Source organism: Apodemus sylvaticus, chromosome 9 (genome assembly GCF_947179515.1).
Source record: "Apodemus sylvaticus chromosome 9, mApoSyl1.1, whole genome shotgun sequence".
Lineage (NCBI taxonomy): Eukaryota > Metazoa > Chordata > Mammalia > Rodentia > Muridae > Apodemus > Apodemus sylvaticus.
The window spans coordinates 93,842,992-93,866,349 of NC_067480.1; the positions used below are offsets into that span (position 1 = coordinate 93,842,992).

Consider the following 23,358-nt stretch of genomic DNA (forward strand, 5'->3'; position numbering starts at 1 on the left):
TCTTTGCACTTACTGTTATTTCCTTAGTCTGAGTCTTAGTCTGACCTTAGTCTGACTAGCATTAGCTATTTCACTCGTTTGGTGACTATGTTTGGACAGGCACTATAACGCCAAGTGAGATCTTACACCATGACAGCTTGACGCTCATGCGCAGTTTGTTTTCCCTCCCAACCACAGCACATATGTCCAGTTGTGAGCTGTGATGATTGGTCCTCACTGTCCTACCGTTGGATGAGATTTAGAATCACCATGGCAACACACATCTGGGTAGGTGTGTCTGTGAGAACATTTCCAGGAAATTTTAGTGGGAGGACCCACCCTGAATAGGGACATCATTATCACACAGGCTGGGGTCCCAACTGAATAAGAGTAGCATCATCTCTCTCTGCTTCTTGCCTACAGAGGCGGTAGAGGTAGATGCAAACTCAAGACCTCAAGATCCTTCTCCTACCATGACCTCCCCACCACGATGAACTGTCGTCTTGAACTGTAAGTCCAAATAAACCCTTCCCACCTTTGGCTGTTTTCTCTGATATTTTGACATAGCAACTAAAGTAACTAATACACTCTTCTTCCCAGGGAACATAGTTTTAGTTAATTACTGCCAAGATCTTCTAGGCACAGCATTATCAGAGTGTCTCACAAGTCCTTTGGTTATTGATCCTTGTCTTGATAGCCAACAAGGCACCATCTGGAGCCAGAGAGCTTGCTTGGAATGTTTGGACTCCTCCCCTAAACTTACAGCATGAATCCAACTCATAGGATGCTGAATTAGATGGGTCCTTTAGGAGATAGGGCACGATGGGGTGGAACGTTCATGAATGGGATCAGTGCCCTCATGAAGAAGCCCAAGAGAGCTGAGTTACAGTTGAACTACGCAAAGACTAATCATTTAGAACATGCCCTCTGTGAACAAGAAAATGGGCTCCACCAGCTACCAAAACCACCAGTGCTTTGGTGGGGGGATTTTCTAGCTTCTGAGATTTTGAAAGATGCTATTATACTTTTTATTTTATTTTATTTTTTTACTCAAGCCCAAAGAGAACAAGACTCAGCCATAGCTGGAAGTCTCTGATACATTACAATCCTGCTTACCTTTATCTCCTTAGGAGGCTTGGACCAGTCACCCTTCCTCACAAATGGATGTCTCAACTTCTGAACCAAGTTTGGATTTTCTATCTCCAAACCCAGCGCCCACAACTATGAATACTCGTGTCTGGAACCACTTTTAGACCAACGTCTTTGCAAGTCCGCTACAATAATTGCCTCTGCCCAACACACATCGTTTGCTCCGGCAGGCTGCACTTGATTGAATGGAGCTCTCTGTAAATGGTCCCACCTTACCCCTCACCAAAGCTTCATTTTCTTTTGTACCTTGTCACCTTTGGCTCCAGTGGGACCAGGATGTCCAGTTCTTCCTGTTAAGCCCTATAAAATGAAAGGCTGTGTTTGTTCTGGAACCAACAAGTCAATGGTCAAATGGCGGTAGAAGGTGGTTGCTTAAACTTACCCATTTCTAAGGTCATTTGATCCTAATTAAATCGGTTCTACGAGCTTATATTTCTTCAGGCTGATACAGCAGCCTGTATTCTCCCGATAAGCCTTTGGAAGGTTAAAATTTCTATCTGTGGGGTTTTTTTTTTTCACCTTGGCTAACCACATTTAATGACCTTAATTGAAACCTTTTGATACACTTAAGAATTTAGCCTTGCTGTTTAAATGTTAATTTACATAACACATCTTTCTAAATGAGGTATAATTTTGTTAGCGATCAACATCTTAAATACTCCAATACTGGACAGAATAAAAAAATGTGCATACTGAGTTATGTGATCTGCATTGTAAAAAGGAAAACAAAAGTTAATCTTAATTCTTCTTTGAGAGTAGAATTAATGGTAATTCTTGTGGTTTATTTTACAGTTCTCTTTCATAATTTTAAGTTTTACTATGTAGGTGCAAGCGTAAATGATAAACTTTTAGTTATAGCAAACCTATGACTCAAAATATTAATGGATGATCACTTCTTATTTGAGAGACTAAAAATAATTTACTGCCCTAGGGACTTTGAGAGAAGAGACAGAGAAGTTGAGACATTGACTTTAGTGGAGTTGGTTTAGAAAAGAAAATGCATTATTTGGGACAAACTTATACAAACATTATTTGTTGGCCTGAAACTCACGTGTGATTGTGTGTCCCATCTTTTATCTGGCTATTGAACTTTAGGATTGCTTAAAAATTAAACTCTAAATATGAGATTGAGTTTGGCAGGTTGGAAATGAAAGAAGATTCTGTTCCAGGAAAATAAGATAACCCGAAGGCCATATTCAAGGGGGCAGCAGAAACAGGATTTTAAGAAATTCAGATATAGGAATACAACAAATTAAAGCTGATAATCTTTGGCCTGTTATTTATTTATTTATTTATTTATTTATTTATTTATTTATTTATAGAAAATTCTCAGCTTGTATTGCATCTAAACCTCTCTTCTAAGGTTAGTGCCAAAATTTATAACCAAGGAGAGAATGTACTTGAGGATTCCACATCCAGCAGAGTGAGAAGCCATTCTTTGGCTTGGTGAACCATTCTGATGAGAAGTCTCCAGGACACTGAGTAGGCTTAAGTAGCCTTATTTGAAATCTGGAGTGCTGGAAGGGGCTACTCTCTAGGCAATGGCTGAGCTGCACAGAGACAGAGCAGGAAATGCATCAGGAATACTGATGCCACATGCATCACTCCTATGGGCAGGGCCTGTGAGGAACCCAGGCTCAGCAGATACTTACAGGGGGTCCAGTTGGGCCAGGAGCTCCTGAGAGGCCAGGAATTCCTTGAAGACCCTGGAGAAAAACCAGAATTGTCAGATTTCGGTGTTAGGTGAATTTACTGTCAACTCCAGTGAGATTTCTAGTACTTTCTGAGGTTCAGATTGTGGACCATCTATATATAATATCACTATGACCATACACCATACATAACATACTCTATTATTTGGTGTGTTGTGGGAATAAACATACATTTTAGGTTTTTACCACTTTTTCTGTAAGAGGCTTAGACCACTTTTTAATTAGACACAAAAATTATTTACTGTTTGCTGTTTCAGATTCATAGGAAATGCATCAAGTTCTAGATGGAAGGGCTAGGGTTGTACTCAGTGGTACAATTCTTGCCTAATTGTCATCAAACTCAAGCTTTGGACTCTATCAGTATAAATACCGACCAAATAAATAAGCAAAAAATCACAAAGAAAACAAGAACCAAGTTCTGGATTGAATGGCACCATTCTTTCAAGAGTCAGTTTCTTTACTGAATAAAGTATTTTTATACTGCTCTAATATTATTTGATATATTAGAACTCCCCGTTCTACTTTTCTTAAATGAAGAATTTTTATGCCCATTATAAATGTCAGGCAAAGTAACTGTGGTAAAATGACTGCATCTGTATTTACGAGATGTCAACAGTACTGAGCTGGATTGAGGTCCTTTGTATCAATAGGCTTAAGAATAAATTCAGTATGTCCAATACCAAAGAGACCACATGTTGCTTCAGTTTGAATGTGCATAGCTTCAATCAGCTCATATTTGAATGCTTGGTCCCTAGTTGGTAGGTAGCAGACTGTTTTGGAAGGATTAGGAGCTTTGGTCTTGTTGGAGGAGGTGTGTCACTGGTGGAGGGCTTTGAGGTATCAAATGCCTATGTCAGGCCCAGATTCATTCTCTCTCTCTCTCTCTCTCTCTCTCTCTCTCTCTCTCTCTCTCTCTCTCTCTCTCTCTCTCTCTCCTGCTTGTGGATCAGATGTGAGACCTCAGCCCTCAGCTCCTTCTCCAGCATTATGTCTGCCTACCTGCTGCTATGCTTTGCAATGTGATGAAGATGGACTAGCCCTTTGAAACAGTAAGAAAGCCCCCAATTATATTATTTTTTTTAAATAGGTTGCTTTGGTCATGGTATCTCTTTGTAGCGATAGGAAAGTAGCTAAGACAGGTATGGAATGAAGAAATACTTAAAGGATCTGCTTGAATGCACTGGAACACCTCATGTAAAAAGTAACAAGAAAAAAAATCTTGTGTGTATTTGTATTGAATAACATACTCATTCTTTCTTCAAGATTTTATCAACCCCCTTGGCTTGCTGTGTGCACATACACACACATGTGCATGTGTGGACGACTCATATCAGCGTGGCGAACCACCTCTTTTCATGTCTCTATTATCACCTGCATGAGTTCATAAGCAGATTTGCAATTTTGTAAGTGGAAAGAAAAGTTTTCCATTGGGAACAGTGTTTTTAAACGAGTGAATTTTATACATTTGTGTGATGAATTTCTTTATCTTAAAACATCCACTTTCCATAATTTCTTCTACATGGACCTGTTTCAGATATACTTATGTGTATATCTTCCTTCTCTTTGCTACTTTAGGTCTCACCTTTGAGATGCTGAGTGAGTCCTCGGGTTGTCTAATTTATAAGCATGGGAGTCATTGACCTCTGACGAGCGCATTAAACTTGAAAATAAACCCTACTACGTAAGTAAAAACCATCTTTCTCAGCAGTCTTTGTCTCTGCTGCTCGGAATTTTGTCACAAGAATAAAACACTGCCGTGGAAGTGTCAGGGGCAACATAAAGATATCATAAGACACAGCGACTGTTAAAGAAGGCCGACACCCAAGAGCAAGATGGCCAACATTAGTGCATAGTGCCAGATTGAAACACAAAGTAAAATCTATTGCATGGGTGTTCACCCATTGATGCCATACTTTATGAATATATTTCCATGCCTTGTTTGTCATTTATTATCATAAAATATTAGATAAAGTCATATAGTCAACATCTTTCTCTGGCTAGGAAACACAGGATCTGTGCTCTTTTAACATTTTGCAATTTGATGCTGAGTCATTCAGCGACAGGAAGAACCCAGCGTAAGCTGCTTTTCAAAACATTGACAAATGCGAGATTCCTCTAACTTACCGAATTAAATCGATGTTTCCAAAATTAGATCTCCAAAAGGTATGAGTTTCCCTCTCTACCTTTTCCACTCAATGAAGAGTAGACACCTTTGGCTTTGTAACATTAGAGACAATGCATGTCTGTTGCCACAGTATAGTCTGTTGGCCAGTTGGAAAGGTATATATTGTTGGCTAATACTTTATTCATGCAGACAAATCAGCTAGGTGTAACAAAGCTATTCTCTGAGTGCAAGTAGATGCGATCGTTTGCTGTTATTGATCTGTGAGAGAGACAAAAGTTGTCTTGGGCCACAATCATCCATGTCATACAAGGGAAGATGGACTCCTGAAGGGTGAGCCCTCTGTGTTTTACATGACCCATGTCAAAGAGCGCACAAAGTGTGTCTAAGAAAGAACACACTAAAATATTGAGGGATATTAACAATGGGTTCAGCTCACCAAGATGGCAAAATAGCTCACAGAATCAATAAAAATTAACTTCTTGTGAATTTAACAGAGTCACTCATAAAAAGCTCCAATTCCAATTATTTCTCAATTCCCTTGTTTTTTATTATCCACTCAATTGCCTCTTAAGCCCACCTCTTGAATCCAGGCAGTTAAAACCTGTCTGCCTGTTAAAAGCCATTGCTCTGCCTATACTTTACAGAAGCCTTCTGTGGAACTCTAGGAAGCAAAAGCTCATTAATTCTCACTTGTTTTCAAAACAAATGCCTTTAATGTTTTATTTATAAATGAAAATAAATGCCGTATTTCTCATTCTTTAATTTTTTTTTAACTCGGCAAACAATCCTGAGCCAACTTTAAAGGTTTTCCAGAACACAATGAATATCAATAAACACAATAATAAATGATGATAGCTTGTAATGTGAAATACAGCTCCAACCAGGAAAACAGATCTATTTTATAGTGTCATAATTTCCCATACTACCATCAAGGTTAATACATGCCAGATGGCTTTCTTACTTTCATTAAGAACTATTAGCACCAAAACTGTTTAAACTAACAGCAATTCATCATTCTAATTGGTTTTTCTAAGAGTTAATGTGAGTTATGCAGGGCAAGAATAATATTCTGAGCATCACTGTGACTTACCGTCAGAAATATTACACCATTATCTCAAAACCACATCTGAGTGCGATGCTCCGTTGTGGGGGTGAGTGGATGACCTAAACCCGTCCTACCCAGATCCTTAGCTTAGTTTATTTCTCCCAGGTATTTGTAAGCTGAGCAGTGACTTAGAGAAACCAAAGTTGTTAGTTGAATCGTGGAACAGAGGTGTCCCCTGGCTCTCAGCTGGGCTCTGAAGCTGCCCTCATCCCTACGTTTGTTCATTCGCTCTCTCCCTCTCTTAGCTACCCCGAGGTTTCTCTCCGTGGTTACACTCTTTCTCTTTCTATTCTGCAAGTTAGGATAATTACCTGAAACCAGAAACTCCATAACTTTCATAGTTGTGTCTATGAATTTGTGTCTCCACATCTGGACCACCATAGAGAAACGAGCATCCATAATTATTAAAATGTGTTATTTTAAAACAACTCTTGGTTTTAAATGGTCTAGGGATGAAACATACCTTATGGTGAACCCCGTGTCTTTTGGTTGGCCGTCTTCTGGTGCTGCTGTGTAGTCAAATGCTAAAAACTGGCTCCCAAAATCTGGTTGCCCCCGATGAGTGACTCTTCAGGTATACCAGCTTTTGTTTCATAAACTTTGACCCCTAAGTTACCCCTGATTGGTTAATAAGGATGCCCATAGCCTGTAACTGGGCAGAAGAGAAGGTAGGTGGAGCTTCGTTCTGGGCTTGGGGTCTCAGGCAGGGACCCCGAGGGAGAGGAAAAGGAGGAAGAAAGTCGCCATGGGGTAGCGTGGGTCAGGAGCACACGCCCTGATGGAGCAGGAGGTGCCCAAATGAGAAATACGGCAAATAATGTCCTAGGGATTTTTGACAAAGAAGCAAACAAAATAGCCTAGAGGGTTGATGTCTGCCCGGCTCTGGTGCTTTTCGGCTTATTATAAACCTAAGGGTCTCTGTGGCATTTAGTTGGGACGTTTGAAGGTATCCAACAAACGGTTGGACCATACCCCCAGAATAATAATTACCTCAACATCTTTCCTCTGCTCGATCAAGTAGAGAGTAGCAACAACCGAATCGCTTACCTCATCGCCTTTCTCCCCACGTATTCCAGGGTAGCCCCGCTCTCCTTTGCTTCCCTAAAAAGACAGTAAATGCAGTCAATACCGGACCACTTCGGTGCCATTTAGGACAACGTGGGGTGGGTGGGGGAATAAAGTAACGCCTCCTCCCATCAGAACCCCCGTGGTATGTCATTTGGACAGGAGCAAAGTATAGAGCAATAGCAGCCTGCACCACCTTGCCAAAGTAAGGTCTGCTTTTCGTAGAGTTGACACATCTCACGGAAGACTTTCTTACCTTTGGTCCCTCTCTGCCTGGGAATCCTGGAGGACCGCGTGGTCCTACATCACCCTGGGAGACAGAAGGGTAGCAGAGCTGTGAGAGGGGTACTTGGTAGGAGCGCTGCAGGGCCGGCAAACCTGCAACAAAGCGCTCACCTTTCTGGCTACAGGATCATATTTTCCAGGCTCCCCAGTGCCTCCTTCATCCCCGCTGTTGCTTTTCGGCCCAGGGACATTGGCTTGACAGTTGCCACAGAAGTTCTAGCGAGTATAAAGACAACTTTCTCAGAGGTTCATAAAACCTGTCTAAGAAACTTAAGTCTGATCTATCTGAACCTTGCCAATGACTAACTGTGAGTCTATTCTGCTTTCAGAGACCTGTGTGTCCGTTTTGGAAGATGACTTCTTTGAGGTTAAAAACTTTGACAAGCCTAATCATTAATCTTGGTTTATGATACTGGTGAACATGTACTTAGAAACGAAAACATCACAATACATTTCTGGTGCCATTTCAATGGAGAATTCCCAGTAAATAATGGGGGTGGGGGAATGTAATTTGAGAACACAATCTGAGTTTTAACATTTTTAGCATGTTGAGGAAGGGAAGCCATATTAAAGTTTGGATTAAGCAGCAAGATTAAATAGCATATCAAACTAATAGCTCAGTCGTGGAAATACAATCAGAAAAAAGACAGGAAAGAAAAATTTCTGATTTGAAAGCAGAATGAGTTGAGGACCCACCACTGGGTCTGCTAATATCTGTCAGTGGAGGCATCCTTGGGAAGAACAGGAACTTGAGGGTCTTCGACTTGACCCAGGGTCAAATCTAAGAGGAGACGGGAAACAGTGAAATCAGCATTCTATTGATTTCATCGCAACCCTCAGGTGATTGATAGGGGCTCAAGTCGGAAGTATCTTTGCTTCAAAATAAACCAAAGTTTTATCGCATGGCTAGGGAAAATGCCTGTGAGAAGCTTATTAACAAAATGTTGGTTAAAAGTATGATCAGTACTAAGACTAGAAGCCACTCATGGAGGGGTCAGTTGACAGTGTAGGATAAAAGAAGCTTCTGGTTTTCATTCATTGGAAGAATCATTGAACAGAAAAAGGAACAGATTTGCCAGTGATAAAAATTTGGCAAGAAAGACTAAAGCCATCCATAACCAATACTTTTGGCTCAATAAATATATGGTTCCCAGAAATATATTTCTTAGAATACAAGTATATGTGATGTTAAGAAGGATCTTGGCCTCAGAAATCCTAGATTCGACTCTAGAATGGTCCTTTCTAGGGTTTAAATATATAAAATGATACCAGAATCATATATATAGTTGATCAAACAATTTTACCATCTAGATCATTCCATGGGACTGTCAAGTTGATAGAAGAATTTATAACACACATAAAGCTGTAGAACCATGGAAGGTGGAACTCAAGAATATCAGGAGAGTTTCCACATTTCGAGATGTATAAAAAAAGATGAATTACAACTGTAGATGGGAGAGCACATGTGTGCGCACGCATGCACGCATGGGCACACACTCACACACACATGCACACATTTTATCAAAATAGAGAAAAACCTTAGAACACTGATTTCAGAAACATTCTCAGTTTGATGCTTGCCTTGGTGATTTTATTAAAATTTGTAAAGGCAATAATTGTTATATCTCAACAGAAACTTCTTAGATTTGTTTGACATTGGTCTCATTCTCTTTGGTTAGATAAAGCAGAATGTTAAAATGAGGGGAATTGGTTTTAATAAAAGATATTGTAAAAAACACAGTATGATTTTATAGAAATGATTAAGATCATTTCTATAAAGATTCATCATGAACAGATACACACTCTAATTCAAAGGGGACTGGCACACTGATTAACCTAGAAGAGCTGGGAGGGCTGGCTTAGATTTATCATTGTGCTAGTTCTTCTCAGTGCTCTACCTGAAGCCATCTTAGAAAACAGAGATCAGTTACCACCTTGTTAAAGACTCAACACACAGAGCTTCAGTTAGCATGCTGGGTTATAGGCTCAGTGTAACATTATGTTATTAAATTGCATTCACAATTCATCAAATTCTTGAATTTAAATTTTAGGTGGGAGCTACTTGTTTGCCACCTTCTTCTGTTGAATAAAGCCAAGCTTTCCTGCCTGACTCCCACCAGGGCCTTACTGAGGTGATTCTGGGACTGGAAGAGTCGTGTAGAGGAGGCTGTCCTGGCAAGACTGCCTGCTCTTCAGATCCCCGAGACCCCTTGGGGCCTGGCTCTCCTCTGATCAGAATCCACTCGGTATTTGCCTGTTCTGTGAGTCATCCCTATTTTATCTGAACATTAAGTTCTGGTTGAGTATACACATTTCTCATCCTTCAAGAATTCAAGTGTCTAATTGCTGCAATCCTGTCACTTTTCACATCCCTGCTGTGACAAAGAATCTAGGACTTCATACCCTAGGGCGTAGACTCTCTGGGGTCAACTTCACACTTATTAGCTATGTGTCGGGGCAAATTGCTTTGCTCCTCAGAACTTCGAGTATACTTGATGAATGAGAACGGAGCTCCAGCCTGAGTGTGTAACATTTTGGTAAAAAACTAAATGGGAAAAAATAAGTAAGACTGCATTGACTGGCATATAATTCCAACTGAGAGAGAGAGAGAGAGAGAGAGAGAGAGAGAGCTCTGAAACTCTCATAAATATTCTGTCTTAGAAACACATATTGCTGTTGCTGTTTTAGAGTTCCCAATAGAGACTTTAAAAAGTTTTTATATTAATATTTACCTTTATATATATTTTCTGAAAACTTTAATTCCCCAACCAGTATGTCCCCTAGACCAAGTCTTTTGGTGGATTCAGTGCTTTAACTATTTCATCATATTTACATGTCAGTCATCAGGTAAATCATTAATGAATGAACACAAGTTGTGTAAGTGAAATATCTGTAAGTGTGAGTGGTGTATATGCATATACTTTCTGTTCATTCATAGTCAAAAAATGTAAGAGTGAAGTCAACAGCTACACTTTCATTTGGATTCACCTACTCTTCTTATTAGGCTACACAAAGACTACACACACATGGCTAGAGCCCTCATTCTTACTAATAAAATACATTAAAGTATTTAAAGAAAAGATGGTAACCACGTATTTGTGTGTGTGTGTGCATGTGCGTGCATGTGCTTCTGAGTAGTTAAAGCTGAATTAAAGTTTGTCATATTCCTGCTTAAGGCTCTCAGAGGCTGGAGTTATAGGCACGTGGCATCACGTTTAGCTCACAGCACTTTATAGAATAGATAATTAGTAGAGATAATTTTTGTTTAACAGGGTAACAGATGTTAGGGCGATTGTTGGCTTTGGAACTTTATAGCTCATTCTATGAAATTCTGTGATATAAAAACTCAATCTGTAAGCTAAATGCATGGACTTGAGGGAGACCAGAGTTGACAGGGCAGCAGATATGATTCACAGCAAGGGTGGATATACATCTAGGAAGAGAAAGTTATGGCTTCAGAGGAGGCACGATCTACTTAAAGGTATCTATCAATGTCACCATTCCTGTCTTTCATCTTAATACTGCCTTCCCACATCTCCATATCTACAATGTGAGACCTTGAATTTCAGAATGGGAATATTCACATAAATGTTAGGATTTATCGTAGAATATGACATTTTTCTGTCTTACATATTTTCTAACATTTGAATTTGAATTTTCTGGGCTGAGCAGTTAATTCTATCTTTGGTAGAAAGTTCCCTTTTCACCTCTCCTGCCCACCAACATGTAATTTCTTTTATAGCAAAAGAATACCTTCAGCAGGGCGCCAATGTCTCCCAAGAGAGGAAGTGCAATCTGTAGTTAGGAAGAGAGAGAAAAAAACCCAAACCCATGGATATTCGCATATATGTAAACACAATGCAATACGGACATAGAAGTTGATAGTTTTTACTTTTTGTTACATAATTTTTTTCACATTATGTCACAATTACAGCCTTGTTTGCCTCCTCCTCTCCTTCCCGTCCCACTCTTGAAAATCCCCCCTTCCATCACGCCCTTTCATTTTCCAAGAAGGGAAAGCCTCCTTTGTGGACCATGCTACCTTGGGACATCTAGTCCCCGCAGGACTAGGCACAGCCTCACTCACTGAGGCCCAACCAGGCATTCCAGGTCAGGGAAGGGGAGCCAATGGTAGGCAACAGTCAGAGACAGCCCGATCCACTTGTTTGGGACCCACATGAAGACCAAGCTGCACATCTACTACAAACGTGTTGGGGTCCCAGGTCCAGCCCCTGCAGGCTCTTTGGTTGGTGGTTCAGTCTCTGTGAGTCCCTAAGAGACCAGGTTAGTTGGTGGATTTTTTTTTTCCTAAAGTGACATGCTAGTTTCCTAAAGGGACATGGACCTTTAGTCCTGCCATCAGATTCACTGGCTTAGTTTTATGTTGCATGTCCTCCAGCAATGAAGAAGCCAGGCTATTAGAGGATTCACTGTTCCTCCACCAAGAACACACAAACTTGCCTTTATCATTCTTTGCTCATTCCTCTGTGATCTGTAGTAGCTTCATGACCTGGCAACCTCTGTGCGTTTCCCTAGGCTGTTGGTTTCAAGTGATGTTTAAAAGTAAAACCATTTGTTAAAAGGCAATCACTCCTTCACCAAGTACATGGAGAGGAGTACATGGCTATGGAGAGGTAGGTGGATGGCGGGGAGAATCTGTCTTAAAGTTAGCTCTTACAGAAGTTCAGAAGAGACTTCAGAGGGACAAGACAGACTCCCCGGGGAACATGGGCTGTGTTTGCACTACAGGTCTTAAAATGTCCTTTCAGAGAGAAGCGCTGTAAGAAGCTGTGTGTCGTCAGTCTGCAGGATCTGTGGTGAGGCACACAGGATTCAGTGATGGAGCTCAGGGAAGGCGGATGACGCTGCTGTTTACCGAAGGCTCCGAGGTGCAAGCGGTATGGGAGCCCAGGGGATCCGTGAACCCAGCAAGAGGGCAGATTCGGATTTTATTATCCAAGACTCTTAATACAATGCCATGTGCCATATGGGCCTCTCGAAAATTTAAGTGCTGTGGCAGAGGCTGTTTAAAGGGATTTACTGTCACTCACGGCAAGGTTTAACCTGAGATAAAACTATGTAACACACGGTTAGTAACTTAATGCGTTTTCTGTGATTTTTCAATCCAATTTTCATAATTTAATCATCTCATCTGTTCAGAGGCACCCCATCAGCGGAGATGCACCATGTTGGAGGTAACTCACCTGAAAACCTTCATTTAGAAAATGAAATTCGTTTACTCACGAGCATTAGGAAGAACAGAAATTATAGCTATCTATTTTATCCCAATTTCCCATGGAACAAAGACATTAAACGCTAAGGCTCAGCCTGGGGCAAAATTGTACAGCTGAATTATACCCTTAGGAAATAAGTATTCATCACACACACACACACACACACACACATACACACACACACACACACACACAATAATGCTGACCCAGCTTGAATTTTTTTCTCCTTTACAAAATGATGGGGATAAACAAAATCACCAAGCAGACACGGAACATTGTAATTAGTTTGGACAGCAGAATTTGCTTGGTAGGCTGTTTGGCTTCTGGGTACATTAAAGATACACAAATCAGGCAAAGCCTGTCTACGTACCGGGTCACCTGGGGGGCCTGGAAGGCCTGGTTTTCCATCTTTCCCTGGAGCTCCCTAGAAACAGAGGAAACATTAAAACCTCTGCAAGTTCAAACAAATTAAAACAGATGTGGGATGGGAGTTGGAGAAACGTCCTTACGTCATTCCCTGGCATCCCTGGAGTTCCTGGCAATCCAGGCAGTCCTCGAGGACCCTAGTGGGGAAAAATTTAACATTGCTTAGGAACGTTTTTTTTTTTTTTTTCCAGTAATTTCCAGCGATCAAGAAAACTAAACTTGCTTTGTTGAAAAACTTAATGAAGTCACGTACCTGAATACCTGGTTCTCCGGTTGGTCCTTGGGAGCCCTGGATAAAATGAGAGAGAATTATCCAGATTCTATCAGGATGATCCACAAACGCTCCTCTGCTTACGAGCAGAGCCACAGGGTTTCACGCTTGAGTAATCTGAAAGCTCAGGAAACCCTGCACATGGTTTCTAGAAAGGTCATCATGACGTCAAGCAGTGGTTAAACGACCAAATATCCGAGGCTAGATGTATGAGACTTTGTTTGCATGTTCAGATGTTTCTTTCTCTCCACGATGCTGCTGCATACACAGAAGTGTGCAAGCCACGTGTTTAAATCCTACCAGATCTGAAACCAACTGCCCACAGGTCTCAAAGGCCTGAGCCTTCTTTCCTTTCTTCATTGGCTCTTGCTATTTGTTTGTCTATTTATGTATTTGTCTATTTAATTAGAAATAGATGGGTCTCTCATACAATACATTCTGATCACAGTTACCCCTCCCTCCACTCCTCCCAGCTCCCTCTCACCTCCCCTCTCTCTCATCCATCCCTCCCCCATTTCCTCTTCAGCAAAGAGCAAGCCTCCAAGGGACAACAACGTGACAAAACAAGATACAATATGAAGGCTGGGCAAGGCGACCCAATAGCAGGAGCAATGTCTCAAGAGCAGGCCAAAGAGTCCAGACACACCCGCGTCCACTGTTAGGAGTCCAGCAAAACACCGAGCTAGCAGTCATGACTCGCACCAAGCCACCAAGCTAACAGTCATGACTCGCACAGAGGACCTGGGTCAGACCCATGCGACCCTCAGTTTCCTCTTTAGAAACAACCCCCACCTGTGTTCATTGGAGGGAGAAGATGGCTACTTCTCAAATACTGGGGAGCGTATAGTCGAGTGAGGTTCGAGGCAGTCAGGACACCTGTGGTGGCACAGCTTTTAACTTAGCACTCAGGAAGCACTGGCAGGCAGGTAGTTCTCTGTGAGTTCTAGATCATCCTGATTTATGTAGTGAGTTTTAGGCCAGCCAGGCTACAAAGTGAGTGTCGTTTTTATTTATTTTTTAATTTTTTTCTTCTAAACTGTTGACATCAGTGTTTCCTTGGTTTCTTATCTTCTTTAAAAAAATATTCACAGCACTGCTATTATCCAAGCTCTTTGTTGCCTTTCAATTGTGTTTCCCCTCTATAAACGTGCTACCTCTGTAGTGAGTTCTCAATACAATGTTTTATCCTCTTTTCAAGGTAGTGTATACAGAAATGGGTTCCATTATGGCATTTTCATAGACAGGTGGCCCTTATCTGCTTCCCTTCCCCACTGCCCTCTTCCAGCCCATTTTCTTCTTGGTGGTCTCCTTTCTCACCATAAGACATAATCCACACATCAAATGATGTCCAAGAAGAACGGAGGAGTGGCCCCTGGTTCTGGAAAGGCTCAGTGCAGCAGTGTAGAGGAATACCAGAACAGGGAAGTGGGAAAGGGGTAGATGGGGGAACAGGGGGAGGGAAGAGGGCTTATGGGACTTTCGGGGAGTCGGGAGCCAGGAAAGGGGAAATCATTTGAAATGTAAATAAAAATATATCGAATAAAAAAATTTTTAAAAAGAGACCCCTCCTGCTTCCTGTCAGATGTATCTCATTATCCTATCTTTTATCTCTGCCTCTCCTCATTATGATCTTTTCTTCCCCTTCATGTTTTCATGCCTACTTACACACACACACACACACACACACACACACTCACACACACACACACACAGCTCCCCACAGAGAGAAAATGTGCACTCTTTGTCTTTCTGAGCCTGGATTATTTCATTCAATAGAATTATTTCTCATTGAATGCATTTTCTGGCAAATGTCATGATTTTCTTTTCCTTTATGGAATGAACAAAATTCTCTTGTGGGGTGCATACCACATTTTCTTTACGTATTGAGACAGGGATGTGCCAGTCTCTTTGTGGAACACTGAGCTAGAATGCTTTTGATACGTGCTCAAGAGTGATACAGCTGGGCCATGCTGCAGTTCTATTTTCAGCTTTCTGTTGACATTGTAGCAGTTTGCATCTGTACCAGTTGTAGATAAGAATTACATTTTCCTCATATTGTTATCAATACTTGTCATTTGTCATGATGGTAGCTTTTTGACTAAAGAGAGATGGAGTCTGAAAGCTATTTTAAAAAGCCATTTATTTTATTTGTAGTCATGTCTGTGTGTCCGTGTACATACGTGTGATGCATGTGCACGTGTATGGGGGTCTTGGTGTTGGATGCCTCTGGAGCTGGAGTTACAGGATGTTGTAAGTTGCCTGATGTGTGTGCTGGGAACGGAAGTCGTTTCCTGTGGAGGCTCACACAGTACAAGCTCTTAGCTAGTGATTCGTCTCTCCAGTTCCCCTGAAAGCAGCTTTAACTTGTATTTCCTTGATGGATCAGGATGTCAGACACTTTATCTATCGGTTATTGTGTTTCATCTTTTAACAACTATTTAGTTCATTAGCCCATTATTGATTGAGCAATTTAGAGAATTTTATTTATTTAGGCTTTCAACTTTTGCAGGGTTTTTTTTAAAATGCAATCTTTGTCATTCTGTAGGCTGTCTATACAGCCTGCTGGTTGTTTCCTTTGCTGGGTAGAGGCTTCTTAGTTTCATATTTTCCTCATTGTCAATTTTTTATTTTCTATGCTACTGTATTTCTCTCCAGAACGTTTTTGCCTATACGTGTATCTCAAAGAGTTTTCTAATGCGTCCTCTAGTGCTCTCCCATTTTATATTAAAGCTCTCGATTCATTCCGAATGACTTTCTTCAGTGTAGGTGACATGGGCTGTATTTGCTTTCTTCTATGTCAGGATCTGTTTTTCCCAGCGCCATGTGTTGAAGAAGCTTTGAGTCCAATGAATATTTTGACTCTTTTTTATTTTTTCAAAATTTAGGTGTCTGTGGCAGTGTGATTTCCTGTCTTCTATTCTATTCCCTTGGCCTACATGTCTGCTTGTGTGGCAGAACCACACTGCCTTAACACCATGGCTCTGAAGTATAGGTTGAGATCAGGTGTTACGATATTTCTAGAACTGCTCTTTCTGCTTAGGATTGCTTTTGCTGTTCAGGGTCTTTCTTGTTTCCATATGCACTTTACCAGTGCTTATCCTGGTTTTGTAAAGAACATCATTACAATTTTGATGGTGATTACAATGAATCCATGGGATGGCTTTTGGTAATATTGACATTCTCATTGCATTAATTCTGCCAGTTTATGAGCATCAGAGATGTCCCCAACCCCTGATGTCTCCTTCTGTATCTTCAAGTTTCCATTGAGCATGTTTCTGACCTCTTTTAGTTTTAGGAAGTCCCTACCCCATGACTAACTGAGTGAAATTTTCTCCCCTGATCTTTCTTGTCAAGTTTCTTCATACTATATAGTGAGGCTGCTACATTTAATGCTTATGTTGTGTTCTGTTGATGTTGTTGTATATTTGTTGATGAAAATGTTTTTCAGCTCTAAAAGTTTTCTAGCAATGTCTTCAGGGTCTTTTAAGCACAGGATTCAGTTGTGTCTCAACAGGCATGGTTTGAATTCCTCCTATTTTATTTGTAAGTCTTCTATTTCTTTTCTTCAGCTTACTGTTTTATGTAAGATTTTGAGGAATGCACTAAATAAGAGTGAACACATAACACAAGCAATGGGTTTCAACAAATGTCTGAAAATTACTTACTGTTCTACCAGGGATTCCTACCCCTGGTGGGCCTTTGTCTCCAGGGGAACCGTGGATCCCTGGCAGCCCTCTTTCACCCTGTGAAACCGAATGCTCTAATTAATTTGAGGCACAAGACAGGTGCATTTATTATTTTTTCTTAGCTATTAATTCTTTTAAAATTAGCTTTGAAATTCATATACCTTTGGCCCACGTGGACCAGGTACTCCTGGATTTCCATCTAACCCCTAAAAGGAAAAAAAAAGCAAGATGACTACATTTCTTTTTCTAAATAATTAAAAATTTTGAAGTCATAATTCAAAACCATGATTCATTCACTAGCCTTCATTTTTCCTCAAACAAACCTCTTATTAAATATAGAGGGACTATTTTTTACAAGGTTAGAGATTTTTAATAATTAGCTTAAAATAGAAAAGGTTTTATCTATGAAATTAAACATCTAATCTTCAGAATCATCACTGTTAGTTGTTGATATAATGGGAGAAAGAGGGCTTGGAAAATGGGTAAATCGAATGAGTATATTGCCTTTCAGGTTTTCAGGTGATACACTTTCCAGTGTCCTGAGCAGAGCGTGGATCACACACACTTTCTATGAGTAATGGTCTGTGGTTAGGACTTAAACCTCTGGGAAGACGATGTGGAGCATTTGTTCTATAGATTGCTCAGAAGTCAGCACACAAAGTCTTGACACCTTTGAAACATCTCAGATGATATATAAAATGTTGTGTGCTTCCTTATCTTCTGTCCTAGTGACCTTTCAGCTTACAGGAAACATCCAACATGGTTTATCTTTCTGTGCTAAGGTGTAAGACAAACTGGGGGCCCAGAACCAGCAGTGGATGAATGCTCAGGGACACTCCTAGTAACGGGGATGTACTTACTGGTTTCCCTGGCAGACTTATCCCTGGAGGCCCAGCATCTCCCTTCGGACCTGGAAGTCCAGGAGGACCTAGCCTTCCACCCGGATCTCCCTGTGGGAAACAAGACACAATGCTTTCTTTTTCTGTTGAAGTTCATATCAGGAAGTTGGGAGACAGTAGTTTCCAGTTCTTCCGATGTTCAGCCCCTCTGATGCCTTGACCAACTCCTGGCTCACTCTGGGCATCCTACTTGATATCTTAGACACATTCAGATTCTGACGTGAGTTCTGCTACACAAAGTTTAGCAGTACTAGGGAACACTGACTTGCATGTAAACACAGGAACAAAAAGAGTGTTTATTCATGAAGTTTTTGAGATGATCAAAATGCCTTATTATTTCCTGAGAGTGGTACAATATTAATATACATATGACATATCCAGAAACAGGTAGTAAAAGACTACGAGACTTCTGAAAATCTACAACTTGACCTCAGCCCTAATAGCTCCAATTCTAGGTTAGCTCATTGTCTCATCTGAAGTTTCTGTGCTCCATCACTGCAATCATGCATGACATCAGGGACACCATGACACAGTTTGCATGAACGTCTGTCGCCTGTACTGATAGACCCTGGGATGCTGAAGCCTTGCAATCTTTTGCTTCATCCACGACATTAGAATCTTTGTCTTTTTTTCTTTCTATCTACTAATTTAATATACAAAAATAAAACCGAAGCTCTACCTTTTCTCCCTTAATGCCTTGTTTCCCTGGGATACCATGTTCTCCTGGCAGTCCCTAGAAAATACAAAAATGAAAGAAAACGAGCAGTTAGAACCTCTCTAAATGTAATAGCCATTTACCTTTGTAAGAAAATTGGATGTTAACATCTATATACAAGGTAATGTTGATTTAGCCTTAGGGGAAGTATTGTTCGGAGATATGCGTGGCTTGTCTCAAGTGAAGTCAACAGCCATAATGGGAAATAGAAAAGGGGGATTGAAAATGGCCACCTATATAGTTACTAAGAAGCGGGTGGGATGGCAAGGGCTTGGAGCAAGCACTACAGCCCAACTAAAAATGTCAAAATATTTTTATTATGCTTTTGCACAGGGGCTCTTTTCCGGTTGATTCTCCTCTCTCTCTCTCTCTCTCTCTCTCTCTCTCTCTCTGAGACAGGATTTCTCTGTGTAGTCCTGGCTGTCCTGGAACTCACTCTGTAGACCAGGCTGGCCTCGAACTCAAAAATCCACCTGCCTCTGCCTCCCAAGTCCTGGGGTTACAGGTGTGTGCCACCACCGCCCGGCTTCTATTCTCTTTTCATTCCTTTGGTACTGACAGCACAGTCTAACCAGAGTATTTCATGTGTTATTAACATCCTCTCTCTTTTTATGGTGTCTTTCCACAAAGTATCCCTGAAGTGGTCCAATACTGGCTTGCAGGAGTGTAGTGGTTTGAATATGCTTGGTCCAGGGAGAGGTGCTTGTTGGAGGAGATGGGACCTTGTTGGAGGAAGTGTCCCTTTGGGCATGGGCTTTGAGACCCTCCTCCTAGCTGCCTAGAAGACAGTTGGATCAAGAGGCAGAACTTCCAGCTCCTGCTTTAGTACCATGTCTTCCTGGATGCTGCCATGCTTCCTACCGTGATGATAATGGACTCTGTAAGCCAGCCCCAATGAAATACTGTCCCAATATAAGCGTTGTCTTGGTCATGATATCTGTTCACAGGAGTAAAACCCTAGCTAAGAGAAGGAGGGATTAAAAAAAAACATTTCCTATGGGCCAGGTGTTCAGATTAGCAAGCCCACTAGGAGGGTCAACCAGTAGCCTCTAGGAGGCTCAGGCAGTAAGGTTGAGAGCAAGGAAAGAAGTCATAGTGCCTCTCCCAAAACGGTGGAAAGAGGGCAGATATTAAGTCTGCTCAACTAGAATCCTAGTCATGGGCAGATAGTCACTGAGAGCTGAAACCAGGAATTTTATCCATTTTGATCTATTATTTGATGGTTAGCTTTCAGTTCCCATAAGGGAGGCTAGGAGATTATCCAAGGGGTAGAAAAATGTGGAGAGAGAGAGAGAAAGAGAGACAGAGAGAGAGAGAGAGAGAGAGAGAGAGAGAGAGAGAGAGAGAGAGAGAGAGAGAGAGAGAGAGGAGAGGGAGAGAGAGAGATACACACAGAGAGAGCGTATCATATAGCATGAAAATGGATATTTGAATTCAAGACTATGAATGTAATTTGGAAACATTTGCTGTCTTCTTTTGTTTCCTCTTATTTCTTTCGATAATCCTGGTTTCCTATATTCTATAGTAAGCTATCTTCAATTTCCAAGATTGGTTTATTCAGATCTACTTCAATGGACTCCCCAGTAGCCCCTGGCATTAGAGGTGATCAATTGGATAGTGGGGTTGTCCTATGGCTTGGGGGAAATGTAGCATAATCAGCTCATTAACTGACATCAATTTTAGTTCAAAATAGTGATGATACAATACATACAACATCTCCTGGTGGTCCTCTGGGCCCCATGGAACCAGCAGGTCCTTGCTGACCCTAAAATAGAAGATGGCATATAGTTTAAGCTTTCAAAACTAGATTGTATCTGAATATTGGTGAAATACAACAAACTTTTATCGGGAAGAGATAGACTTTTAACTCAGAGCTTATAGTTCTGAGATGTTTCCTTAATGGGTCTGTTTTACCAGCAGGTGATAATGGGGTAACCAGCCCAAAGCACTGCCTTGGATCATTCCACTCAAGTCTCCCCCACACGTTCCCCAACTGCTTTATCTTTAGACACTCCTGTAGAATTTCCCCTGGGAAACTCAAGCATCACAGGGATGCATAATTTTAGTGAAGAAATAGATCTCAAATCCTCTTCCTGTTCGGAACGTGGCACAGGGATGTAAATTTAACTGACATTGTTTACTCTTAAAGCTTTTATGGATGCTATTGTGAATTTGCTCTGAAAATGAATTTTAAAATCCCATTGTATACCAAAAGGCCTAGCTTCTATGTTTGTAATAATTGTGGCCAGTGGGGTGGGGGGTCACCATGGAAACGAGATAAAGTTCCCGAGAGCATCTTGATGAAAGTGAGTGGCACACCAAAGCTTTTTTGAATGCAGGATGGCTGTAATTCTCGCATTATTTCCAAATCGTGACTTCTGACACACATTTATTTATGATGTGCATACCTTTAGTCCCGGGCTTCCGATTACACCGGGAGGACCGGGATCTCCGGGTTCCCCCTAAATGCATGAGTGGAAAGGAAAGTTAGATGTTACTATTAATTTTACCATCTTGTTACAGTTGCAACTGTGACTGAGCAAAAATTCCAGATTACCTTTATTCCCTGTGGTCCTAATAGGCCAGGTTCTCCCTGTAAATAAAACAATCACCATATGGTTCATTCCTGAATCCAGATGGGGTCAGACATCTTGATCCTTTAATTGACTTTCTACCAGTTAACACATAACAAATGGGGACATTATGGAAGCAATGCAATCAAACAATGCTCACCCTAAAACATTCAGAATCCTTGTTGCTAGTAAGTAACAGAACACCTCATTTCTTTTCTTCATGTGATGTCATGACACATCAGCAAAGCCTCATTTACCACCAAAGTATCACCAACCTCAGATATGAGTCAGGATAGAATAGACTGATAGAATATATAGATATAGATATAGATACACACACATATACACATTATGTAGTATATATGTTATATAATATATACCTATAATTTATTCTATAATATAATAATGTATATATTATATATTATACCTATTATAATATATTATAATATTGAATAAAGAAGAATAAAGAGATGTATACTGGTGCTTAATAAAAAGCTCCCAGGTGCTTAATAAAAACAACAAAAAAGAGATTATATGAAATAACAAGGTATGTTCTTATTTTCCATGGCTTACTTGAAAATTCAATTCGTGTCATAACAAATTTTCTGAAAACCTGCATTGCCTGTTTTGTAGTTTATATATTCTTACTTGATAACTTTTATGATATTGAGGCTTACCCACTGATAGCCAGTTTTAATAACCAAAATTAGCCTTCTAAGCCCCACCTGCCCAAGGACCAGGTAATTCCCTGGAATGCTGGGAGTTGTAGTTCTTGGAAAATAACAAAGCCTCATGGGAAGGTATGGTAGCCTATGAGTTCTGTCCTTGAAAAACTTGGGGCCACTCAGCTGGGAAATTCCAGGGAGTGGACATGATTAAAGTCTATCTCTCGGTTAGTACTTCATACTTAATAGAGATTGCTTCAAATATTGACCAAAATAGTGGCATCCCCACCTCACCCCCATGCAGTCGCGGGAATAACATAGGCTAAAGACTCAAGAGGGTAAAGGCAGTTAGCTGCTGCTGAGCCTGAAGATCTGAATTTAGTCCTCAGGACCCACAAGGCAGAAGGAGAGAACAGGCTCCCACAAGTTGTCCCTGACCATCACAGACATACCAAGGCATATACTCAATGTGGCGTATGAATACCGCTTCCCCCCTCAATAAATGTATTTGTATAAAAATACAAATACAAAAGAAAGCCAGTAAAACCCAAGTCAGATGTTCAAATGTTATCACATGGAAGCACCTATCAAGGAATAAAAATAAGAGTAAAGAAAAAAAAAACACAGAAGAAAGTACAATCTTCAGGAAACTTACTTTATCAAATATATTAGACGCCAGACAACAAAATGGAGAGAAAAATCAATGAAACAGAAAACCCAAGACAGTGATAAACACCTACTTACTCTATCTCCCTTTTCACCTTTTGTTAAAGGGTCCCCCTAGGAAAATGGGCAGAAAACAGAATCAATTAGAAACACTTAGAAATCAACTCAGACAGGGGCAAGTGAGAATTAATTTACAGATTCCTTCCGTGGTCCCAAATGAGCACGGAGCTAAGCACTTTAATACTAGGCTGAGGCGCCCAATAGCAGTCAGATTGAAACGATGCCCAAGGCTAAAGCTTCTGATTGGGAAATGAAGGCGAAGACACTCATCTGAAAGTGGAGGGAATGGGTGTGGGTGACTGTCAGATAGCAGGGATGCACTCGATTCCCCACCTGGGTGAGCTGTGCATTTAAACACACAGAAGCAGTATTTTAAGGATGCTCACTAAAGTGTCTGTTGTGATCTAATGAAAATGACACAAAGAGCTTAATTACTGGATAAACAGTACAAGTGGGTGGAACTGATGTTGGTGGCTCTTGGGGTTAGGGATGAGGTTCACTGGAAAGATAGATTTGAGGAATAAACTCCTCTGACTGGTACTCTCCCAAATGTCACTATGTTACCAACCTTCATGTCTTACACACACACACACACACACACACACACACACACACACACAGGCGTACACACACACACACAAATGTGTGCACATGCATGCATGCATGCGCACAGAAAGACACACACACGCACTGTAGTTAACCTCAGGTGTCAGTGAGAATTTGCTCTTAGTATAGTCATATGC

The 23,358-nt window shown here is 40.8% G+C and overlaps 1 protein-coding gene across 1 annotated transcript in view; it reads right to left on the reverse strand.

Annotated features, from left to right (window-relative positions):
* The window catches only part of Col19a1 (collagen type XIX alpha 1 chain), a 301,599-nt gene that overhangs the window by 40,514 nt on the left and 237,727 nt on the right, over positions 1-23,358 (reverse strand). Inside the window, exons 19-35 of the mRNA XM_052192819.1 lie at positions 22,634-22,669; positions 21,209-21,244; positions 21,060-21,113; positions 20,363-20,416; positions 18,616-18,669; positions 17,898-17,987; positions 17,199-17,243; positions 17,017-17,094; positions 13,334-13,369; positions 13,164-13,217; positions 13,025-13,078; positions 11,174-11,215; positions 7,532-7,636; positions 7,392-7,445; positions 7,118-7,171; positions 2,781-2,834; positions 1,375-1,428 (exon numbers count right to left, since the gene is read on the reverse strand). Coding sequence (XP_052048779.1) covers positions 1,375-1,428; positions 2,781-2,834; positions 7,118-7,171; positions 7,392-7,445; positions 7,532-7,636; positions 11,174-11,215; positions 13,025-13,078; positions 13,164-13,217; positions 13,334-13,369; positions 17,017-17,094; positions 17,199-17,243; positions 17,898-17,987; positions 18,616-18,669; positions 20,363-20,416; positions 21,060-21,113; positions 21,209-21,244; positions 22,634-22,669 — 954 coding nt within the window. The remainder of the gene's footprint in view (positions 1-1,374; positions 1,429-2,780; positions 2,835-7,117; positions 7,172-7,391; positions 7,446-7,531; positions 7,637-11,173; positions 11,216-13,024; positions 13,079-13,163; positions 13,218-13,333; positions 13,370-17,016; positions 17,095-17,198; positions 17,244-17,897; positions 17,988-18,615; positions 18,670-20,362; positions 20,417-21,059; positions 21,114-21,208; positions 21,245-22,633; positions 22,670-23,358) is intronic.